At 52.4% G+C, this 18,910-nt stretch overlaps 1 protein-coding gene and 1 long non-coding RNA gene across 17 annotated transcripts in view; one reads left to right on the top strand and one right to left on the bottom strand.

Annotated features, from left to right (window-relative positions):
* Positions 1–2,151: 2,151 nt before the first annotated feature.
* The window catches only part of ATP2B2 (ATPase plasma membrane Ca2+ transporting 2), a 381,370-nt gene continuing 364,611 nt past the window's right edge, over positions 2,152–18,910 (bottom strand). For 7 of the 14 annotated variants that reach the window (XM_003894106.5, XM_017955253.3, XM_017955256.3 and 4 more), the window contains 4 exons: positions 18,321–18,532; positions 18,099–18,206; positions 16,288–16,470; positions 2,152–7,240 (listed from right to left, as the gene is read on the bottom strand). In XM_003894106.5, the coding sequence (XP_003894155.1) occupies positions 6,929–7,240; positions 16,288–16,470; positions 18,099–18,206; positions 18,321–18,532 (815 nt within the window). In that variant the 3' untranslated portion in view covers positions 2,152–6,928. Of the gene's footprint in view, positions 7,241–10,091; positions 10,147–14,232; positions 14,409–16,287; positions 16,471–18,098; positions 18,207–18,320; positions 18,533–18,910 lie in introns of all 14 variants that reach the window. The other 7 variants (XM_009200224.4, XM_017955257.3, XM_021934195.2 and 4 more) reach the window with 4 other exon arrangements.
* On the top strand, positions 7,179–14,275 carry LOC103881914. 3 transcript variants are annotated; one of them, XR_004182097.1, is made up of 5 exons: positions 7,179–7,259; positions 10,317–10,400; positions 12,502–12,584; positions 13,017–13,189; positions 14,173–14,275. It is a non-coding gene; the product is annotated as an uncharacterized LOC103881914 (long non-coding RNA). The 3 variants fall into 3 exon arrangements; XR_004182095.1 differs by lacking the exon at positions 7,179–7,259 and adding an exon at positions 9,426–9,808; XR_004182096.1 differs by lacking the exons at positions 7,179–7,259; positions 12,502–12,584 and adding an exon at positions 9,430–9,808 and having other exon boundaries at positions 14,173–14,274.

Below are 18,910 nucleotides of genomic sequence, written 5' to 3'. Positions count from 1 at the left end.
TCAGGACCCAAGGACTGGGACCAGGGCAGAGGAGGCCAGGGAATGCCCCTCACCAGAGGCTGGGACCTCTCACCCTGCCATCCCTAACCCCTATATAGGACTGCCCCTTCCAAACCGATCCCCCCGGGTCCTGAGTAAGTCCCATCAGGGAGATTCCCCATGAGCAATGAAGGATCTCAGCCAGGCTCCTGCAGCTAGAGCCCTAGACCTAATTCCCAGCATCCCTGACCCCAGGTCTCTGGCTTCCCAAGGTAGGGCAGCTGAAGGTTCCCCATAAGCGCAGTGAGAATGCCACACTGGAGGACAGAGCCTGGGCCCCCCTCCCCCTCAGCCACATATGGTCTAACCCTGGGGCCCTTGTGATATTAAGGAGGCAGGTGAGCTGGGGTAGGCCTTGACTCCCCTTGGGTAAGTCACAGTCCTTCAGTTTCCTGTGCTGAAACTGGGAGTAAGGACCCTAGCTGGAGATGGTCACTGCTTGAAGGAAGATGTTAAGGCTCGGAGAGTGTGATAGACCCAGACTGTCAAGGAGCTTTGGAGAGGAGGCCAGAGGAGTAGGGTATTAGAACTAAGGGCCAGGCCTCTGGGCAACTCTTCTACCCCACTGCAGCTTTCAAGATTTTTTATTGCCCTCTAGTGGAGAAATTGTTGCAGGGGTGTGAGGGGGTGGTGGTTAGGGTAGAGCAGGGAACAAAGGCAGGTTTGGGGGGATCTCCTGGATCTCCTTTTTTTTTTTTTTTTGAGATGGACTCTAGCTCTGTTGCCCAGGCTGGAGTCCAGTGGTGTGACCTTGGCTCACTGTAACCTCTACCTCTTGGGTTCAAGCAATTCTCCTGCCTCAATCTCCTGAATAGCTGGGATTACAGGCATGTGCCACCATGCCCAGCTAATTTTTGTATTTTTAGTAGAGATGGGTTTTCACCATGTTGGCCAGGCTGGTCTCAAACTCCTGACCTCTGTTCATCTACCCGCCTCGGCCTCTCAAAGTGCTGGGATTACAGGTGTGAGCCACTGCGCCCGGCCAGATCTTCTGTTCTTCAAGGAACAGGCTCTGCCTTGGATCTATAGCTGCACCACTGACTTTCTAGGTGATAAGGTCAAGTCACGTTTCTCTGAGCCTCACTTTCTTTGAGTGGAAAATGAGGACAAGGGCATATTAGATAAATATAATGCATGAGGCATAACTGTGATTAAAATAATTTCCTTGTGTAGACACTGATGTTGAAGAGATTGGGGATTTGTGACAAGCAACAGAACTATATCTTATTCATTAAGGTATCTGCTGTAAGGTATTTGGCCCATAAGGCACTATAATATGGAGGTTTAGAGTGCAGAGGCTGGCATCAAGACTGCTAGGTGTCAGTGCTGGATCTCCTGCTTACCCGGTGGGCATGCTCTTCACCTCTTTGAGCTGCTGTCTCCTGCTCTTTTGAGTGAGAATTATACTAATACCTCCTCTGAAGGTTGATATTGGGATTAAATGGACCCTTGGATATGAAACTGCGTTTGGAAGTTGGATGGGCCTATGGCACTTGATTTGGGGATCAGTTCAACCTAGGAAGAGCTGTGATTGTGAGTGTGTGAGAGTGTGTGTTTGTGTGTGTGTGTAACTCTCAACCCTTGGGCCAACCTTAGGGATTGCTTCTTGGTCTGGGCATATTCTCTTTCTCTGCCAATGTTCAGCAGAGGTTTGTGAAGTCCAGACTCCTCGGGTGCCAGGCTTCCCTCTGCCTTACTCCTCTCCCCAGTAGGGGGTGCCACCTATATCCTGTGTCTGTATTCCCCATCTCCTCCCTCTGGTTAATCCAGACCCCAAATCAGGCTAACTTTCCCTGATTTTTGGCCCCCGGCCCCTTGTCCCCAAACCTCCTCCTCTTCCTCCTGAGGCCCTGTTCCCCAGGCTTCTTCTATGAGATGGTCAACTATTCCTCATAGGTTAATGGCTCATGGCAGGGTAAGCCTGTCTCCCTCAAATGGTGGGTATTCAAAAGGTGTGACCTAGTGGAAGTAGAGAGACTGCCCGTTGAGCTGTGGGCCCTTGGGCAAAGGGCATTTCCCTCCCAGGGATTCTGTTTCCCCCTGAGTTCAACTCCACAAATGGCGGGGACCCAGCTGTCCTTCAGAAAAAGGCCTTGTGATGTGTACCGTGTCTGCATTTCCACGTGTGCATTTATTGTTATTGCTCAGTATAGTGTTGAAAAGGCAGACAAATCCCATTAATTACAAAGAGCACAAGCCAAAGATACAGAGAAATAAAGAGTGTACAATAAGAGCACAGTCACTTGCCAGTCCCGATTGTCCCAGAGACCCCAGAGCCCGGGCAGCTTATGGAAGCTGGAGGCGGCACCATTCCCTCGCTACTCTATTATAAAATATGTGCACACAAGAGTTAGCAAAGTGTGGTGACCCCCGAGAGGAAAGGTCAGGGAGGGAGAGCACCACAGGCATTACAAAACAGACTCAGGGGGCTGAGAAGGGCAGTCCCAAAGCAGCCTCCAACATCGTTTTCAGTGGAGGGGGTGATGGCTGCTACCTGGGGCTGGGGACCCTCCTCCCCACCTGGGTTGGTATGATCTCTACATTAAAATCAGGAGAGCTTGGTTTGGAACTTTGAAAAGGCTTGGGGACTTCCTGCTGTTGTCTGACTTCCGTCCTGACTCTGGAAGGCCTAAAAGCCTTCAAGAAACTCTCCTCCCTACAAGATCCTCTAATGGCGGGATTTTGGACACAATGGCAGGAGAGAGATTTGGGTGGGAGGCTTGTCAGAGTGCACCAGGTTGGCAGCCTCCTGTAGGTAGCGCAAGAGTGGGCTAGGGAAGTGAGGGTTCCAAGAAGGCCTGGGCAAGAACTGCCTGCATCCCAAAGGTGCTGGAGACTCCCAATTAAAGAGCAAGAAACGATCCCCCCAAAACAAAATGAAACAAAAACAACAAAAAATCAGTTCAGGAAAGGGAGACAGGAATAAAGGTTTCTCCATGATGAGAATTAGAAGTGCAGACAACTGGGCCACACATTATTTCCCAGCTGCAGGCCTGGGAGAGACTCCTCTTTCTCATCTGGACCAGGGATAGTTGACGGGTCCACCCTAACACAACTAAGGTGGGTGACTTTGGTTCCCAAGCTGGGATTGAGTGGGGGCCTGGTGGCCTCTCATGACAACTCCTGGGCTTAGGGGGCAGGTGAAATGATGGGAGGAACAGAAGGCTTCCCTCAAGATCAGGATGCCCTTTTTGTCCCTCTTTAGAGAACATACTCAATTTCACAGCCCTGAGTGGACAGTAATTACAACGGGGGGAAGATGATGGCACAGGGAATGACAGGGCCCAGGATTTGGGGTGGGAATGGGACAGGGGAAGACTGAGCATAATTTAAAGTTTATGTGGAAGAATAGATGTGAGAGAATAACTAGGAAATTTTGTAAAAGAAGAGTGAAGGGACTCATCCCACCACATAATAAGACATTAGAAATTGACATTAGAAATTGAATAGTTAAAATTGTATGGCTGGTGCCAGATGAGCCACCCAGGTAAGGGAAGAGAAGTTCCAGAAATGGATCCAAGTCTATATAAGACATCAGTGTGTGGTAAAGGTGGCATTTCAACATGGTTGGGGAAAAGAGTGGCTTCCAATAACTGGGGGACCCAGGACAAGACAGGTTCAGAGTCCTTGAGCCAGTGCAGTCATTTTAATTGGTCCAGTCTCAGAAATAGGACCGCCTCCCTCTTGTCATCTCTGTGCTATGGTTGGGACAAGGGGACAAGGGGCCATGGTGAGGGGTTGGCGGGAGCAATGGAGGCTGCTCCTGAGTTAAAGAAATCTCCGCCTGAGTTGCAAGGAGGAAACTCCTCAGAGCTCTCCCTGCTCACCTCCAAAGATGAGTGATTCTGCAGTGCCAGGAGTCACTGAAGAGGCTCCCTGCCCTTCCCTCATCTGTTGAGGGGGAGACAAGTTGGTGAGCTTAGCTCTCAGAACCGAATCTGTCAACTTCTCCTGGAGCCCTCGTCTAGAGGGCAGAAAAGAAGCTATATGGATGATGCAGTCCCAAACTAGAAAAAAGTATACATTACAGATATATTTACTATGTTCTGTTTGATGTTGTTTTTTGCCTTTTTTTTTTTAAACCACAGACATTTCAGAACCACACTGCGCGAGTCAGAAGAGCCAGCAATTGAAAGCATAACCATTGCATAGTATTAAATGAACAGAGATGGTGAGTTCTTTATTTACAATTATTGTCTAGATAAAAAAATTCATAAAAACAGATGAATGGTCATAAATTATTTACCCCCTAATGGGGTGAACTGCCAAACGTACCCCATGCTGCTAGATATAGGACGCAGAGTGCAAGCTTTATGTACTACAGTGAGTTTTGACAAACCAACCATTTCGTGTGTGTATGTGTGTGCAAGTGTGAGAGGGGGTGCATGTGTGCAAGCATCCTTCATTCCTGACAAGAGACGACCAACGCTAATGTTGGCATTCTTCCATCGCTCCCTGTTCCCTAAGCCAGGCTCCACTGAGAACCTCTCCTGGCTCCAAATGAACATGGAGCATGGCATGCAAACACAGCTATCCTGATGTCATGGAATGAGGTCACAGACACATGACTGATCAAAGAAGTGGGGAGATGGAAAACTGTGAGAAAGGAAACTCCAAAAAACACCATGTTCCAAGGCTGCCCCATGTTTTACACGTGCAGGTCTTTCCTTCCTTGTAGGAGAGCAGTGGGCTGGCTTTGGTGGCATTTGTACTGGAATCCAATAAGCACATCTGAGGGCTGGTCACCCCTTTGGGTGTGCAGTTTCCTCTGCTGGATACATTCAGAGATACTTCTTCATGACATTCAGCTGGTGCGCTCTTGAAGGACCTCCTTCCAGGAAGATTTTGCCAGGTGGGATGGACTGACTTTGAACCCCAAACCCTCAAGTTTTTCCACAGCCATCCAAATGTAGGCCCTCCCAGCTGACTATGGCTCTTTTCCCGAGTGGCTCTCATCTTGTTTGTGGAAGAGTTCTCTGGGCCTGGAGAAGGGAAGGGGCTGGGCTGACACAGCCACCATGAGGAGGGTCAGCATGAGGAATGGATTTTGCAAGAGAGGCGGAAAGTGTTTGGTTTTCCTCGAAGCATGGGACATCATCGATCATGGTATTCAAAATGTCTTTTGCACTGTACAAGTTTATGGAAAAAGATCATATGCTGAAAAGTCTCAAAGCAAACTTTGTATTAAATACAAAAGTTCTTTTATGAAAAACGCTGAGCCCCACAAAGTGCTTAGCAGTCAAGAGGCTGACACACAGTTAAATAAGCTCTTATCAAGTGGGATTACTAGTGCTGTTGTCTTGGGGAAAAATAACCACCTTTTCTCACCTGTGATACTGTAGGGTTTCAGAATGGCTTTCTGTTTGGGAAAGCAAGACTTGCTGTTAAAAGGCTACAGTATATATTGTGACTACAGGAAGACAATTTGGTTTAAAATCACACTGAATACATCTCAATATACACATCATAAGGTTCATTCGGATCTAAATAGTGCAGAGAAAAAGGCTATTCTTCTTCAAAAATAAAAATAAAAGCAGCAAGCCATACTGATCCTCATCCAATATGCCAACAGCTCGGACGCTGCCATTAATAAGGAAATAAACCTGTAAGTTACTAACTAAAAAAAAAAATCAACACATTACCATTTATAATATTTCAACACTACCTCAATCTCTGTACAGACAGTGCCAAAGAGAACCTATTTTTGAAATGCTCTTAGTAAACTCAAGCGAGTTTCATTGAGAGAAAAGTCTTCGAGCAGTGCTTTGCAGATCCTGGCATCCTTGGGCCGGATGGCCGCTAGTGTTGCAAACCCAGGAAGCCTTCTCTCCTCCTCTCCCTTCGTCTACGGAGCATGTTGTTAAACCTCTCAGGATGGCAACTCGGTAGCATTTGGCTTCTGCCTGAGCCTCTCACGGTAGTGACATTATTGAACGGAAATAGCAGGCAAAAATCAGAGCATGGCTATCATAAAACATCAAGGATGCAACCCAGGGGAAGTGTCTGTTGGGCCGAGCTGTTTTTATAGCATCTCAGCCACCAGTGTTCTTAAACCATACAAATAGCCAAAGACATTATCTACAGGTTTGTAAACAAATTACATTCTTCTTTTAGGACATAAATAAGTTAAAATAGAGCAATTTAAGCAGAAACAAGGCAACATGCCGGCAAAGAAACTTTATATATCCATGTATATATATTTATATATATATATATATCTACCTATCTATATGGACGTATACAGTCTCGGAGAAGTATACGTTGATATAGATACAAAGAAATGGATATAACCTTGTGAGTGTCTATGAAGTTCTTCGGTTCCATTGGTGCAAATCTACTAGGCGAGTTAAGCTCTGCAATTTCAAAAAGTTATTAAATTAATCTATACAACTGAGACCATGCTGCGCAAGCATTTCAAAAACTCACAGACCAGTGGATTGGATAAATAGTCTCAGAAAAGAGTCTGTTTGCAGTTCCCGCCTAAGAAAACAAACAAACAAAAAAACCCCTCCCCAACCCCCAAAAACCAAACAAGGGGAGGATTGAAAGTGTACAGTACATTCATGCGGGGGATGTGGTGGCTGGGCGGGTGCATGGCTGGTCCATGTCTGGGTGGGAGCCAGGAAGGGCTTGTTTTGGGAAAACTGCTCACTCCCGTAAGCCCCCAGTGGAGATCCCGCCCCTTGCCTCAAAGTGAAAAAGAGTTCAAACAGCATCGCAGCCAGAGAAAGGGTCTGTTGGTGGAAACGTTGGTTTTCTCTCCAGTATTTGGTTTCCGATTGTTGCTCGTTGCTGCTTGGGTGAGTTGGGTGCCTGGATGGATGGGTGCCCAGAAGGTGGGTGGCAGCGGGGTCCATGAGGGTGGGCGGGCAGGCGACAGGGTCCTCAGCTAAAGCGACGTCTCCAGGCTGTGGATGGGGCTCCCTGGACTTGAAGAGGTAGCTGATTTGCTTGTGTCGGTCGTCAGGTTGATCCCACTGTCAATGGCGCTGTTGTTCTTGTTGAGCGATGACGGTGGGCTCGAGTTCTGCTTGAGCGCGGCATCTTCTTCCAGGTCGGTGTCGTCAATGAGGGGGATGTGGGGCTGGGAATCTTCGATCCGGAATTCAGGATGAGCCATGAAGTTATGGATGGAGGTTCGAGATTCAGGCTTTTCTAAACCTTCATAGAGAGAGCTACGGAACGCCTTCACGACGCGGATCTGCAAGGGAAGCACAGGGGTCAGGAGCACCGCCCGGGGACCACAGCCAGGCTCGGGGGGCTCACAGGAGGGGCGGGTGGGAGAAGGGTTAGGGCAAAGCAGGTGGCTGGAATCCACAGTCGCTGGGTGTTATTAGCATTGACAGGATGGGGGAGAGTGAAAAAGGGGGCTCAGGTTATAGGCATCCTTGAGCTGGTTTTTAAAAATTGCTTTGGTTTTGGTAGAAACTAGTGTTAGGACAGGAGAAATCACCAAGCACCATCAAAGAGATGATGGGAAACAGTGGTTAAAGGAAGCACAGTCGACTCCTGCGGGCACCCACACCTAGTGAGAGACTGAGCCTTGTTCACTTTAAAGCAGAGGTTCAACCATGCAGACGGGGAGGAGGACCAGGTGGGAATCAAGTAGGAAAGAGGAGAGGCTATTAAAAAAAAATTCATCTTAGAAAAACCACACACAGTTAAGAAACCATACAACATGGAACAGGTTATGTGTCACCAACAGAAAAGGAACAGAAAGGAGAGACGGTTGGATGAGCTGGGATGAGAGAGACACATGAGGGCCAAACAGAACGGGAACATCAAATCAAAGGCAGCAAAGCAAACCAAAGCCAACCCAGGGCTTTCTCAGGTGCAGAGCAGAGGCAGCCAGAAAGCACACGGGAGCTGGCGGACAGATGACATTCGGGGGCGGGCTGCATGCCACGCGGGGTCGGGAGCCACACGGCACACAGACAGACACATGGCTACACTTGGAAGCCTGGACAATGTGAACGGAGGTCGTTTGTACCCAGCGTTTCTTTCCTTCATGCATTTGGGAGGTAAACACTCGAGTATAGACTCAAAGCCCTGGCCAGCCAGTCATTGGAGCTTACTTTGGGGGTCTCTTATTTCCTGGGGGATTTTGTTTGTTTATTTGTGCTTTGAAAACACAAAACCAAAAAACGAAGCTGGAATCAGATGGCCAAACCCAGCCCCAGTGGGATTCTGGGGTGTGTGCAACTGAGTCACAAAACAGCAAGTTCTTTCATTTTCTGTCTCAGTTGTGAACCACACATCCTGGGGCCTCAGTTTCCTCCACTGAAGCATGGGAGGAGGCTGGTCATTGAGTCTTCAAGGCTAGTGGAAAGAGCACTGGACTTGAAGGCAGAAGGACCCAACTTGCGTCCTGGCTCTGCCACATCTGGTGCCTTGACTGTGGACAAGCCACACTAGCTCTCTGGTTGTCCTCTGTCCTGCCTCACAGGGTACAGAGGGACAGGACCCTCACTTGGAAGAGAGGTGTCCCTTCTCTGGACTCCTGGGAGAGGCAGTAGTGCCTGTCATCTCAAGAGTCTGATGGGACTTGGGACAAAGGTGCCTCCTCCTCTCGTCCCAGCCCCAACTCGGAGTGGAGTCAGAGGTGGAGAAAACAAGGTGGCATTGGCGCCTCCAGAACAGAGCCTTAGTCGGCTGCTGTGTGCAGGCCAAGTGGCACCCACCTGCAGAGCAGTGGCTGCCCTACACCACAGGCCTGCGGGGAGGCAGGGGACTGGACGAGACGGTCGTGGGGAGGCCCTTGAAGTCCCAGGACTTGAGCTCTCAGAGGAACCCAGGGGTAGCTCCTTTGTGGAACCCTGGTGGGGAAAGCCCTCTTCCATGGAAGTGGAGTTTCTAGGTGACAGTGGTTGATGATTTTAAGTGTCATCGCTGAAGGTTTGTTTTACTGTTGCAGAGGGAATTCTTTCTAAAGCATGTCATATGCTCCTCTGACTTCTAATTTAGAGTGCTACAGAGAATAATTTAACATAAGGTTTGTCAATTATCCTTCTTGGTCTTAGGTAAGACCCCATGGATTGGCTTGTTTTTTCTCCCTTGCTGTCAGCCATCGCTTACTAGTTAGTGCTGACTTTTCTGTTTTCTGAAAAGCACCTCTGTCCTTTCACCTTGCATACTGTGAGCTGGGACTCCAGGGTACCCCACTGGCTGGAATCGTGCTTTAAATAAGAGGCAACAAGTGCCAAGCAAGAGCCAGCCAGACACGGCCTTCGTGCTGGTGCTCCATCACGGCCACTGTGGCTGCTGAGCTCTTTCCCCCTGGAGTCCCTCTTTGTGGCTCTGCAGAGATGGTTCATATTCTGATCTCCTGGTAAGTGAGCTGTTACACCTTGATTAATTGAAAACAAAGAAGGCACTGCTGGCCTCAGCTTTCTTATTTGTAGAGTGGGAATAGCGTCACGGCTGTAGCTGCCTAGCTTGGTGCTGTGTGTTCTGAGGCTGAAGTGCAATTCAGATGCTGACTGGAACACCTAGTGTCTGTGTGGGGCGGGGGGATGGTGGCAGGACCCTGTTATGTGACTGACAACGCAGAGGGGATGACACACAATGAGATGAGGCCCCTCCGCCCTCCCCCTGGCATGGAGACAACAGAAAAAATGAACTGCTCTGGACAAGACTGTGGGGACAAGACTTTTTGGGACACCCCGCCACGGCCATCTCAAGTCTCCACTTCGGTTCTCTCCGAGGCTGAAATGGAAAAAACTATGGGGAAAAAAAGCTCTTCCATCTCCCCTCCCTGCCTACCCTAAAGGTAGGATTTTTTTTTTTTTTTTTTTTGGCATAAGCTGCATTTGGGTGTGGGGGTGAGGGGAAGGAGAGGAAGGGACCCAGTGAGCAGGATTTCAGATGTTTTGGTTTCGTCAGCACAAAGGGAGCAGGGAGACCCACGCCTGTTGTCAGAGGGCTCTGAGGAAACGCACAGGCCCTGGTCTGAGATGGGTTCGACATACTCGAATGTTTACCCGGCTTCAAGGAAGCCAAGAGTCTGGGACTGATTCACATTCATTTCAGGCTCAAGGTTAAAGACTCACAACCTCTTTTAATTTCACTCTCTCTTGCTGAACTCTGTGTCCAGGGTTCTCTAGCCCTCTAGGGAAACAAACACATGGAATATTCAGACAGCGGAGAGGTCTAGGGTCCCCCCCACAAAGCAAGCCATTTTCTCGCCAACCCAAGGTTGCACTAAATTAGTTACCAAAACACTAATGAGAAGTCCAGCTTTCTTCCCTTTTCATTGTCTTTATTTCTCCCCTTAACAGTGCAAACTCCTTGCCCTAGGAGTCTTCAGAACCAGGAATCTGCAGGGGAAGTGGAAGCAGGAAGTGCCCTATCTGTCCAGCAAGGTACGGCGTCCAGAATGTGGCTGGGACCTGGCTTATGGGGCTGGCTCTTGGCTTGGGTGGTTTGAAGGAGCAGGACTTCCATTGATAAACATGGAGCTTGCTACAGACTTACTGAGTACAAAGATGGTTTGAGATGAGTTAGGAATTTGAGGCAATGAGAAAGAGAGGCTGTGCAGCTTTGCCTTGGATCGAAGTGTGGGATGCTAATCTGGTCCTTGATCACCAGTGGGAAGGTGCCCTCCTCACCAGTCCTGGCCATGCTGGTAGAAGTTCAAGCTGAGAAACAGCTTCTCTGGCCTTCCCTGGAGGACTGACTCCTTTTCACGAATATGAGGCTATGGGCATGGGCACTGGTTCCGGAATGGAAGTTCAGCCTCTGTGGCTCCAGGTCTGTGGGCCTCCTGGGAAGTGGTATAAGTAGTGGGAAGAATGAGGGACTCCAGAGTCTGACCTCTTGCCACGCCCTTGCTGTGTGATCCTGGCCTCATCAGTGTCTTTCTCTGCGAAATGGATGTATTGGCAGGTCCTCCCCTCCCACAATTCAGTGGTGAGGCATCTTTGAAGTAAAGGGAGTGGGGAACTGCCCTGGAAATGTTGAGTGGGGCTCAGCTATAAGGCACTAGGCGTGTGCCATTAAGTTTCCAGGGTAAAAACAAGCTCGTTTTTGAGTAAGTCAGAAGAGTGCACCAATTCATTCCCTCCCGAGCGTCCTCACGCCATGTGCCTCGTGACTGCGGTCAGGCTTACCACGTGCGTCTGTCTGCTGAGGCCTTCATCTTGCGGTGGTGCTGTGGGGAGGGGAGGGCCTGTGATGTGTTCAGGGGCTTTCCTCACTCCAGTGTCCCAGGTCAGAAGTCAGGCCCTGTCCCAGGCCTTTGTGGTCAACTCTTCATAACCCAGGGGACAGTGGATTGATTCCTTCCAGGGCATACTGGCTGCAGGTGTTTTTGCCTCAGCAGGCACATGAGCAGCCTCCTCCGCTGGGGAATCCCCAGGAAGCAGATTTCCCCTCAGAAGGCTGGTGGGGTGTGGTGGGGGTGAAGGAGTTGTGGGGTAGTAGGGCAGCCCACTTCCTCATCCCATCAAATTGGGGCCCTTCTCTCACTTCCTGGCCACCTGTTTAAACCTCCCTGTGGGAGGAAAGCATACTGACTTCTGCAGGGACCTTGGCTGGTATCTAGAGGGTCCTCAGAGTCCTTGGAGACCAGAGGAGGCAGCACTGTTGTAGACACTACTCAAGCAAAGGAGGCATGAGGCTGTGTTGTCCAAATGTGTGTGCTGAAACCGCAGAGGCTGTGATCCTGTCTGGGAACCAGTGCCCTCAGGCAGGGGTTTGGTCAGGCTATTTTTAAGACCATAGGCTCAGGAAGGGTCTCAGGAGGGACCCAGAATTACAGGCTGGATTCTGTCACAGAGGGGGAATGCAAGATTCTCTGGGAGGTGTGAAGAGGGGAGAGGCAAGATGGGGAGCAGGGTCAGGAGGTCCTGGCCAGCCCCGCTGGGTCCCCTGAGAGAATGAGGGGTCAGGGCAAGGACTGTCAAGTTGGCTTTGGCTGAGCCTCTGCCTGGGCTTCTTTTCCAAGACTGTTCCAAAGTTGGGGTAACCACGGGCTACAGGGGACTGATGTGGCCTGGAAGGAGGTCAGTTTAGACACATTCCTGTCTAAGCATTTCTGCAGAAATGAAGAAGGGGGTACTTCTGCAAAGAAGTGTTGTTCCCAGACTGGCTCTATTGAATGGCTTTACAAATGATGCAGAAGAAAAGCTTAGAAAGAAGTGGCTGAGGTTTGAGAGGACAGTTCTAGCTTCTAGACTGTGAAGGCTAAGATGAGGGGCTAATTCAGGGAAGACTTCCAAAGGTGGTGCGGGTGCCCAGCAATGTCAGGTGTGCTCTGTTGTGGCCAGGGTGAAGTGCTGCCCTTCAAGAAAGAGGCTGAACTGGGATGGACGAAGAACTGGGCTTTCACCCAGAAGCCAGACTCCTGGCAGGCAGCCCCAGCCAGAGGGCCGCAGGAGTCACCAGGAGGGGTGGCAGAAGGGAAGAAGCGGATTCTTCCCCATGTAGGTCTCCCTGACAGGACACTTGGTCACCGCACCTCAGGATAGGTGGGGGTGCTGAGCAAGGCCAGAGCTGAGCTGGTGCAGAAAGGAGCTGGGAGGTCAGCTGGCTAGGCTGCTGCAAAGGTGAGAGCTCTCTGGTCTAAAGGGGAGGAGGATGGGACCAGTGTTGCCTTCCCCTAGAAATCCTGGCGGTGACTGCCTAGTGATGGTATCTCATGGAAATGTGACTCAGCCACCATCTGCTGAAATGCATCTCCATTTCATCTTGGCTCCCTGGGCCTCCCCAGCACTGCATTTCTGTGCTGACGAATGAGCACTGAGGGGCTCCTTCCCTGCTTTCTGCTTCTGTCCTGCCGCTATAGGTCATGGACATTTGCCATCAACAGGCTTTCTGTGGCCTGCGCCTCCACTGGAGGCACTGAGGGAGGCGCTCCCACCAGCACACAGGGTTTCCGCTGCTGCAGGGGGGTGTGTTGTGGGTGTTCTGGTTTTGGATGGGGGTACAGGCCCTTTATAGAGTTTCAAGAGATGAGCTGGAGTCTACTTCTCATACAGAAGCTGGAGGCTAAGACGGACACTGTGTCAACTGGAGAAGACCAGAGCCAGGGGCTCCCCTGCAGATCAGAAGGGCCTGGCTGGAAGCGAAGCAGGGCGGTGGGAGGAAAGACAGGCTTTTCCCTATGGGGCCCGAAGCCATGGGTCCGGGAAAGAGCTAAACAAAGCCAGCGGTGAGTGCTCTAGATCAGAAGTGGTGGCATGAGGAGATGAGCTTGGCAGGAGGGAGATGAAGGAGGGGCCACAGTCTCAGGCTATCCCTCAGATAAAGGAGGGCAGGATGCCCAAGGGTAGATCAGGTCCCTCTGGGCCTGCTGGCACCCAGGTAAGACATGAGGCTCGACCCACCATTTTCTACCAGGGGTCAAGCTGAATGGGCCAGGGACCTTGTCTTTTCCAGGAAGGGCTTAGAACTTCAGCAAGCTCTAAGCTCAGCCACAGGGAAGGCTGTCTGCAGGGCAGCTGATACTGTCAGAAGTGCAAGGGGAGGAGTGACAGGAAGCGGGCAGAGACTCTGAACTGCTGGGGTGCAGCCTCCAGGCTGTGAGCTCCTAGGTGGCCTGGGACCCCTGGCTGACTATGACCTCTGACCTGCAGTGACCTCTTGGCTCAACCATCCCCCTTGATCATGACCCTCATTGCTGTGGGTGTCCCCTGACCAACTGGGAAAGCCTGGATGATGTGACCCTCTCCTGGTTGGATCCTAACGTGACTGACTGTGACCCTGAGGGGCTTGCTTCCCTTGACCCACGGTGACCCTTCTGCTGACTTTGACTGCAAGACTGGGACCTCCTGTCTAACTCTAACCCTTGCCTTGGTGGTCCAGGCTTTTGCTGACCACATATGACCCTGGGCCAGTGGGACACTCTGTGTCACCTCCATGTCTGTCTCCCTCTGGCTGCCGGGACCCTGTGGTGGATTGGGACCATTTGGTCACTGATGTCCTCTTGACCATTGCTGATCCCTTGACTGAACCAGACCTTTTGGCCACTTGGGACCCTAACGACCCTCTGACTGACCCTGGTCCACTGAGTGACTGCCACTGCATGACTGGTTACACTCTCCTGACCAATGGGACCCTCTTCGGTGGCTGTGACCCTTCAGCCCCCTGGGCCTGATCGTGACCAGCTGCCCCCCATGTCCTCTGGTGCCCCAGCCCCTGCCCGCCTGGGAGCTGGCGTGGGCAGTGCCAGCCGGAGGCAGTAAGGAGTCACACTCACGCCCGGCTGCAGCAGGAGGAAGGCTGGTCGGAGAGGAAAGAGCATTGGACAACGACACGCGACTAGGGCTAGAGAGATTGGCTACATCCTGGCTCTGGCTGGTGACCGAGGACTGTCTCCGCAGGGCCCCCTGAAAGGAGGCCCCGCTCTTGAAAGTATTGACTACTTCAATCTGCAACGGAGGAGAGAACGAGACAAGTTGCGAGAAGAACGAACACAACAGCTACATGACTGACAGGCGCAACATCACAAGAACAGCCGCAGCCACGGCAACAACGACAATGTCACTTAAATCAAAACAAAAATACCAGACACACTCCAAGGCTCTGAAAGATGTCTGCTCAGCTCTGGGCCCACCTGCAGGCCCCAGGGTCCCCGGGAGGACACAGGGGGTCTGGCCTTTGTCCTGTGCTAGTGGCTCAGGGGCCAGTGGGCTGGGTGAGGCCGGTGGGGGAGGCAGTGATTAAACATGGCATCTGGAGGGAAGAGAGCAGTGTTCAGCCTCCCTCAGATACAGGCGTGGAGGTGGAGGGTGTGGTGGGGGCCCTGAGGTGAACAGAGCTTGGTCTAAATTCCAGCTCTGTCACTTACTAGCTAGGTGACCTTGGGCAAGCCACCTCTCTGAGTTGAGTTTCTTGTTCTTAAGAAGGGTTAATGCCACCTGCCCGGCAGGGTTATCTGTAAGTGGCAAAGCACCTGACCCACAAGAGGCAGGCAAGACAGACGCTCCTGCCCACTCAAGAAACCACAGTCCTTGCTTCCTCCCATAATTTGGAGACCCCTGCATGGCTCTGCCGCCAGGGCAGTGACAGCACCAGGGCCATATTCACTGAGTTGTCCTGGACCTCCCAGGAGGTGGGGGCAGGCTGGGAGGGCTGGCTGCCAGGGTCCTAATCAGGGGAGGTGAGCCCAGGCCCGTGTCAGGCAGCTCTGGGTCTGAAACCTGCTTCCAGTCCCCACCCCAGCTGTGCCAGCTTGGTAGAAAGGGCCATCTCCTGGACCTCGGTAACCTCTAAAACTGGGGGAGTCACATCTACACCCCAGGGCTGTGAAGGTCACATGAGGTGAGGTTTGGGACAGGGTACCGAGGGGTGGGAGGTGACCCAGGTGAGCTATCTGCTACATCGGATGGAAATGAGGTGCTGGGCCACAGCTGGCAGGATGGTGGCCAGGTGGGTGCCTCTACACAGCACTTCACCCAAGTATGCTGGGGCATGGAGGAGCTCCCACTCCAGCTCCCCGGATGGTCTGGGCAAGAGACCCACAGAGTCCCTCCTGACTCTCCCCTCGCAGGGCTGTGACAGCACTTGTGAGCTACAACAGCTGCTCCAGGCATAAGGGCCCATGTGAGAGCATGTGGTGTGTGTGTGGGGGGGGTGGGGAGGGCGCAGGTGTGTCGTGTGCCACATGGCGGCCATGCTCTCTCTGCTCTGGGGAAGAAACCTGCTTCTGGCTGGCTACACCGTGCACCTGTGCTCCCCTGGTGTGCTTGGTGTGTGCTTGTGTGTCTGTGTGTACTTGGGGATGACTGACCTTTGCTCTCCACAGCCTCTCCACCCCCTAGGGGAAGCTGGGGAGAGCAACTGAAGCCCCCGTGGAGGTGGCGGACCCCCTGATCACCAGGCCCTGGGGGACCCTGGGCGACCTGGCCTGCAGCTTCTGTCCAGCCTTCACACGGTCCCTCTGGGTGGCTGCCCCCAGCCGAACGACAGTCCCCTCACTCACCTCTGCCCTCAGAGCCACCCTTCCCCACCCTCTCAGGGAAATCCCCCTGGAGACCATGGTGGGTATGACCCCTACCGCTTCCCCTTGCTGCCCTGAGAGGGCACAATGGGACCTCCCTGAGGAGGCCACGCTGTTCCTTAGCAGCCACGGGAGTGTGTGTGCAACGTGGGTGTGCAAGTGGCTGGTGAGAGCTGGCCGGGACCTCTCTGTAGCCACCCTCCCTCAGCACCAGAGCTGGGCCCTGGGGGGCAGCACAAGCACACTCACCTCCATCCCCTGGCCCGCCCCGGCCAGGCCTGGGCCCAGCCCCCAAGAGCCTCCTGTACCTGCGTCTGGATCCGATTCAGGCCTCGGAACCACAGGATCTGGCCCCGCCGCAGCTCCCGCTCTGCATGGTCGATCTCCTCCACGTCCTCGTTGAGCTCCTCCTCCGGGATCTCCTCCTTCTGCGTGAGCCTGCCTGCCTCCTTGAGGAACTTGAGTCTGCTGGTCGGGATGGTGGCGATGACCTGCAAGGGACCCCGGCTGTCAGAATGGGGGGGCTGTCCTTCCCGGTGGCCTTCTTTCCCTGACACCCGCTCCTCTACCTCCCTCCTCCTACCGACTCACCCAGGCATGTGATCAATCCACTCCTTTACCCACCTCACCTGTTCCTCAGCCCAGTCTTTGACAATTTCCTTTTTTTTTTTTTTTGAGACAGAGTTTCACTCTTGTTGCCCAGGCTGGAGTGCAATTTGCTTTTTAATTCACTCATTCAGAGTCAGGGTATATAGTGGACAATCTTGGCCTCTAGGAGTTGGAAAGAGCTATGCCTTCATTCCTAATCTTCCCCAAAGGGCTTGTCTATGGGGCTGAGGACCCAGACGCAGGCCTTACAGGAAAGCTGAGGTGGCAGATGCCAGAGGTCCCTTCCATCTCCTGTAGGGATGAGAACAGGGCACGGTGGCGGGTCGAACTGCAGTCCTGCAGGGGGCTGGCCCGTGGGAGTGTAAAGTCAGCACTGACCACTGGCATTAACCTTAGTCCTCTGAATCCTTCCCTCAGATACTGGGCCCAGCCCCGAAGAGCCTCCCGTAGGGTGTGGGCCCCAGTGGGATAAAGATGGCCTGGCCCCCAGGGTGCCCAGGGAATGGAGTTGCTCAGTCACACCTGGTTTATCACTCTCCAAAGCAGCCCCAAAGGTTACAGGAAGCCCTTTTGGATGAAACTAAACTTCTCTGTATCTTATTCTTTCTGAGTTAATTTTTGCCCCTGTAGCTTCTCACTCTAGCCTGCAGACAGCTTGAAGGCAAGAACAATGTCTCCCACCCATCGGGTCCCACTGCCTGGATGTGTGAGCACCTTGGGAATAAAGCCCCTTAGGCCCTGCATTGGTTCTGGGCACTCCTCCCAAGCCTGTGTCCTGGGTCAGGAGCCTTTGAGCTGCATGCTGTCAGAGCTGTGACAGGGTCTGGAACTCAGGCAAACGTAGAAAAAGGAACTGGCGGGAGAATATTCTGGGGTCAAAGCTGGAAGGGCCCCTAAAAAGCATCCAGCCCAAGGAGCCCTGAAGCTGGGGCAGCTCTCAGACGGCCACAGGCACAGCACTGAGTAGCACTGCAGTGTGGCAGAGTGTGTCCTGTTTGCGTTCCCTCTGAGTGCTCTACAGGACCCTGATTGACGCCAGCTGGCCACCAGCGCTGGCAGACCATTGATTCATCTCCCTTCCTAAGAAGGTGCTCCAGCCTTGAACCCCTGGCAGGCCATGGCTTCTAGCTGGAGTTTCATAATGTCATTCTCATTACATTAATGTTTTTGTTAGCTTCCATTTATGACAAGTGATACTGATTTTCCAGTTCTTAGTAATATGACATTGCCTTTAAAAACAAATTTAAGTTAAAAAAACTGATGTGATTGAGAGAAAATATTATGTAAACAACAGAAGCAGTGGTAGATAGATATAAGGCAAAAATCAGAGCAGTAGTACCCAGAGGACCAGTATGGGACCTGGGACAAGGCCCCTTGCTTAGATGTCCAGCGACAGGGAGGGGCTTGCCAGGGGTCTGGCAGCCGGTTCCTAGGGGTCCTGGATTCTCCATCCAGTGCTGTCTCCCTTGCCCTGCTAAAAGGCACCTCCTGCGACCTACCAGGAACTTACCTGGCCCCAAACGAGCTCTCCTAACCCAATGAATATGCACCACATCCACTGGTCCAGCTGCAGTGGAGAGCAGCTGAATGGCTTCCCTCCAAACTGCACGATCACTATCTGGAGGTTAGAGGGGAGCAGAGAAAGAGAGAGGCCATCAGGGGCCAGCACAGAGGGCTGGGGTCCGGCTGCTTGCTGTCCACCCAGGCCTGGTTAGGGTGGGGGCCTCACTACCTGGATGGCAAAGGTGCCCAGCACAATGGTGCAGAAGATGGGGTTCCGGAAGATGCCGTCAAAGACGTTGCGCTCGCCGTGGATCTTGCGGGCGTTGATCTCGTTGAAGAGCTGCATCATGACGAAGGTGTTGAAGATGATGGTGTAGTGCTCTGAGGGTGGCGAGTGCAGGGGCGCGTTCCTCCCACTGTCAATCTGGAACATCTTCTCGCCTGCCAAGTGAGAGGGTGGGGCTGGGCTGAAGGCAGCGGTGGGGGAATCAGAGGGGAGATGCCCGGTCTTTCGTGGGGGCCTCTTCTGAGCGGTGAGGTGAATCCCCAAGACACAGAGGCATGCTTGGATGCTGGGGGGCCAGGTGGCTGTGCTGTTGGCAAGTCAGAGAGTAGGAGTGAAGGGTCAGCAAAGCCCTCTCTCTGGGGGAGAAAGGCCTTGGAGAACTGTCTTCCACGTTTTCTGTGGAAACCTGATAAAGGTGGATGGCCAGCTGTGTTAAAGGTGGGCGACATGGCTTCTAAAAAGTGACCCCAGACTGGCAAACTCATTCTGGACTGCGAGGACAGGATACCTGCGGGAGGCTTTGCGCTGCCCCG

The sequence above is a fragment of the Papio anubis genome, chromosome 2 (assembly GCF_008728515.1).
Source record: "Papio anubis isolate 15944 chromosome 2, Panubis1.0, whole genome shotgun sequence".
NCBI lineage: Eukaryota > Metazoa > Chordata > Mammalia > Primates > Cercopithecidae > Papio > Papio anubis.
Note: the sequence above shows the minus strand (reverse complement) of the source record. Positions and strands in the feature narration are given on the sequence as shown.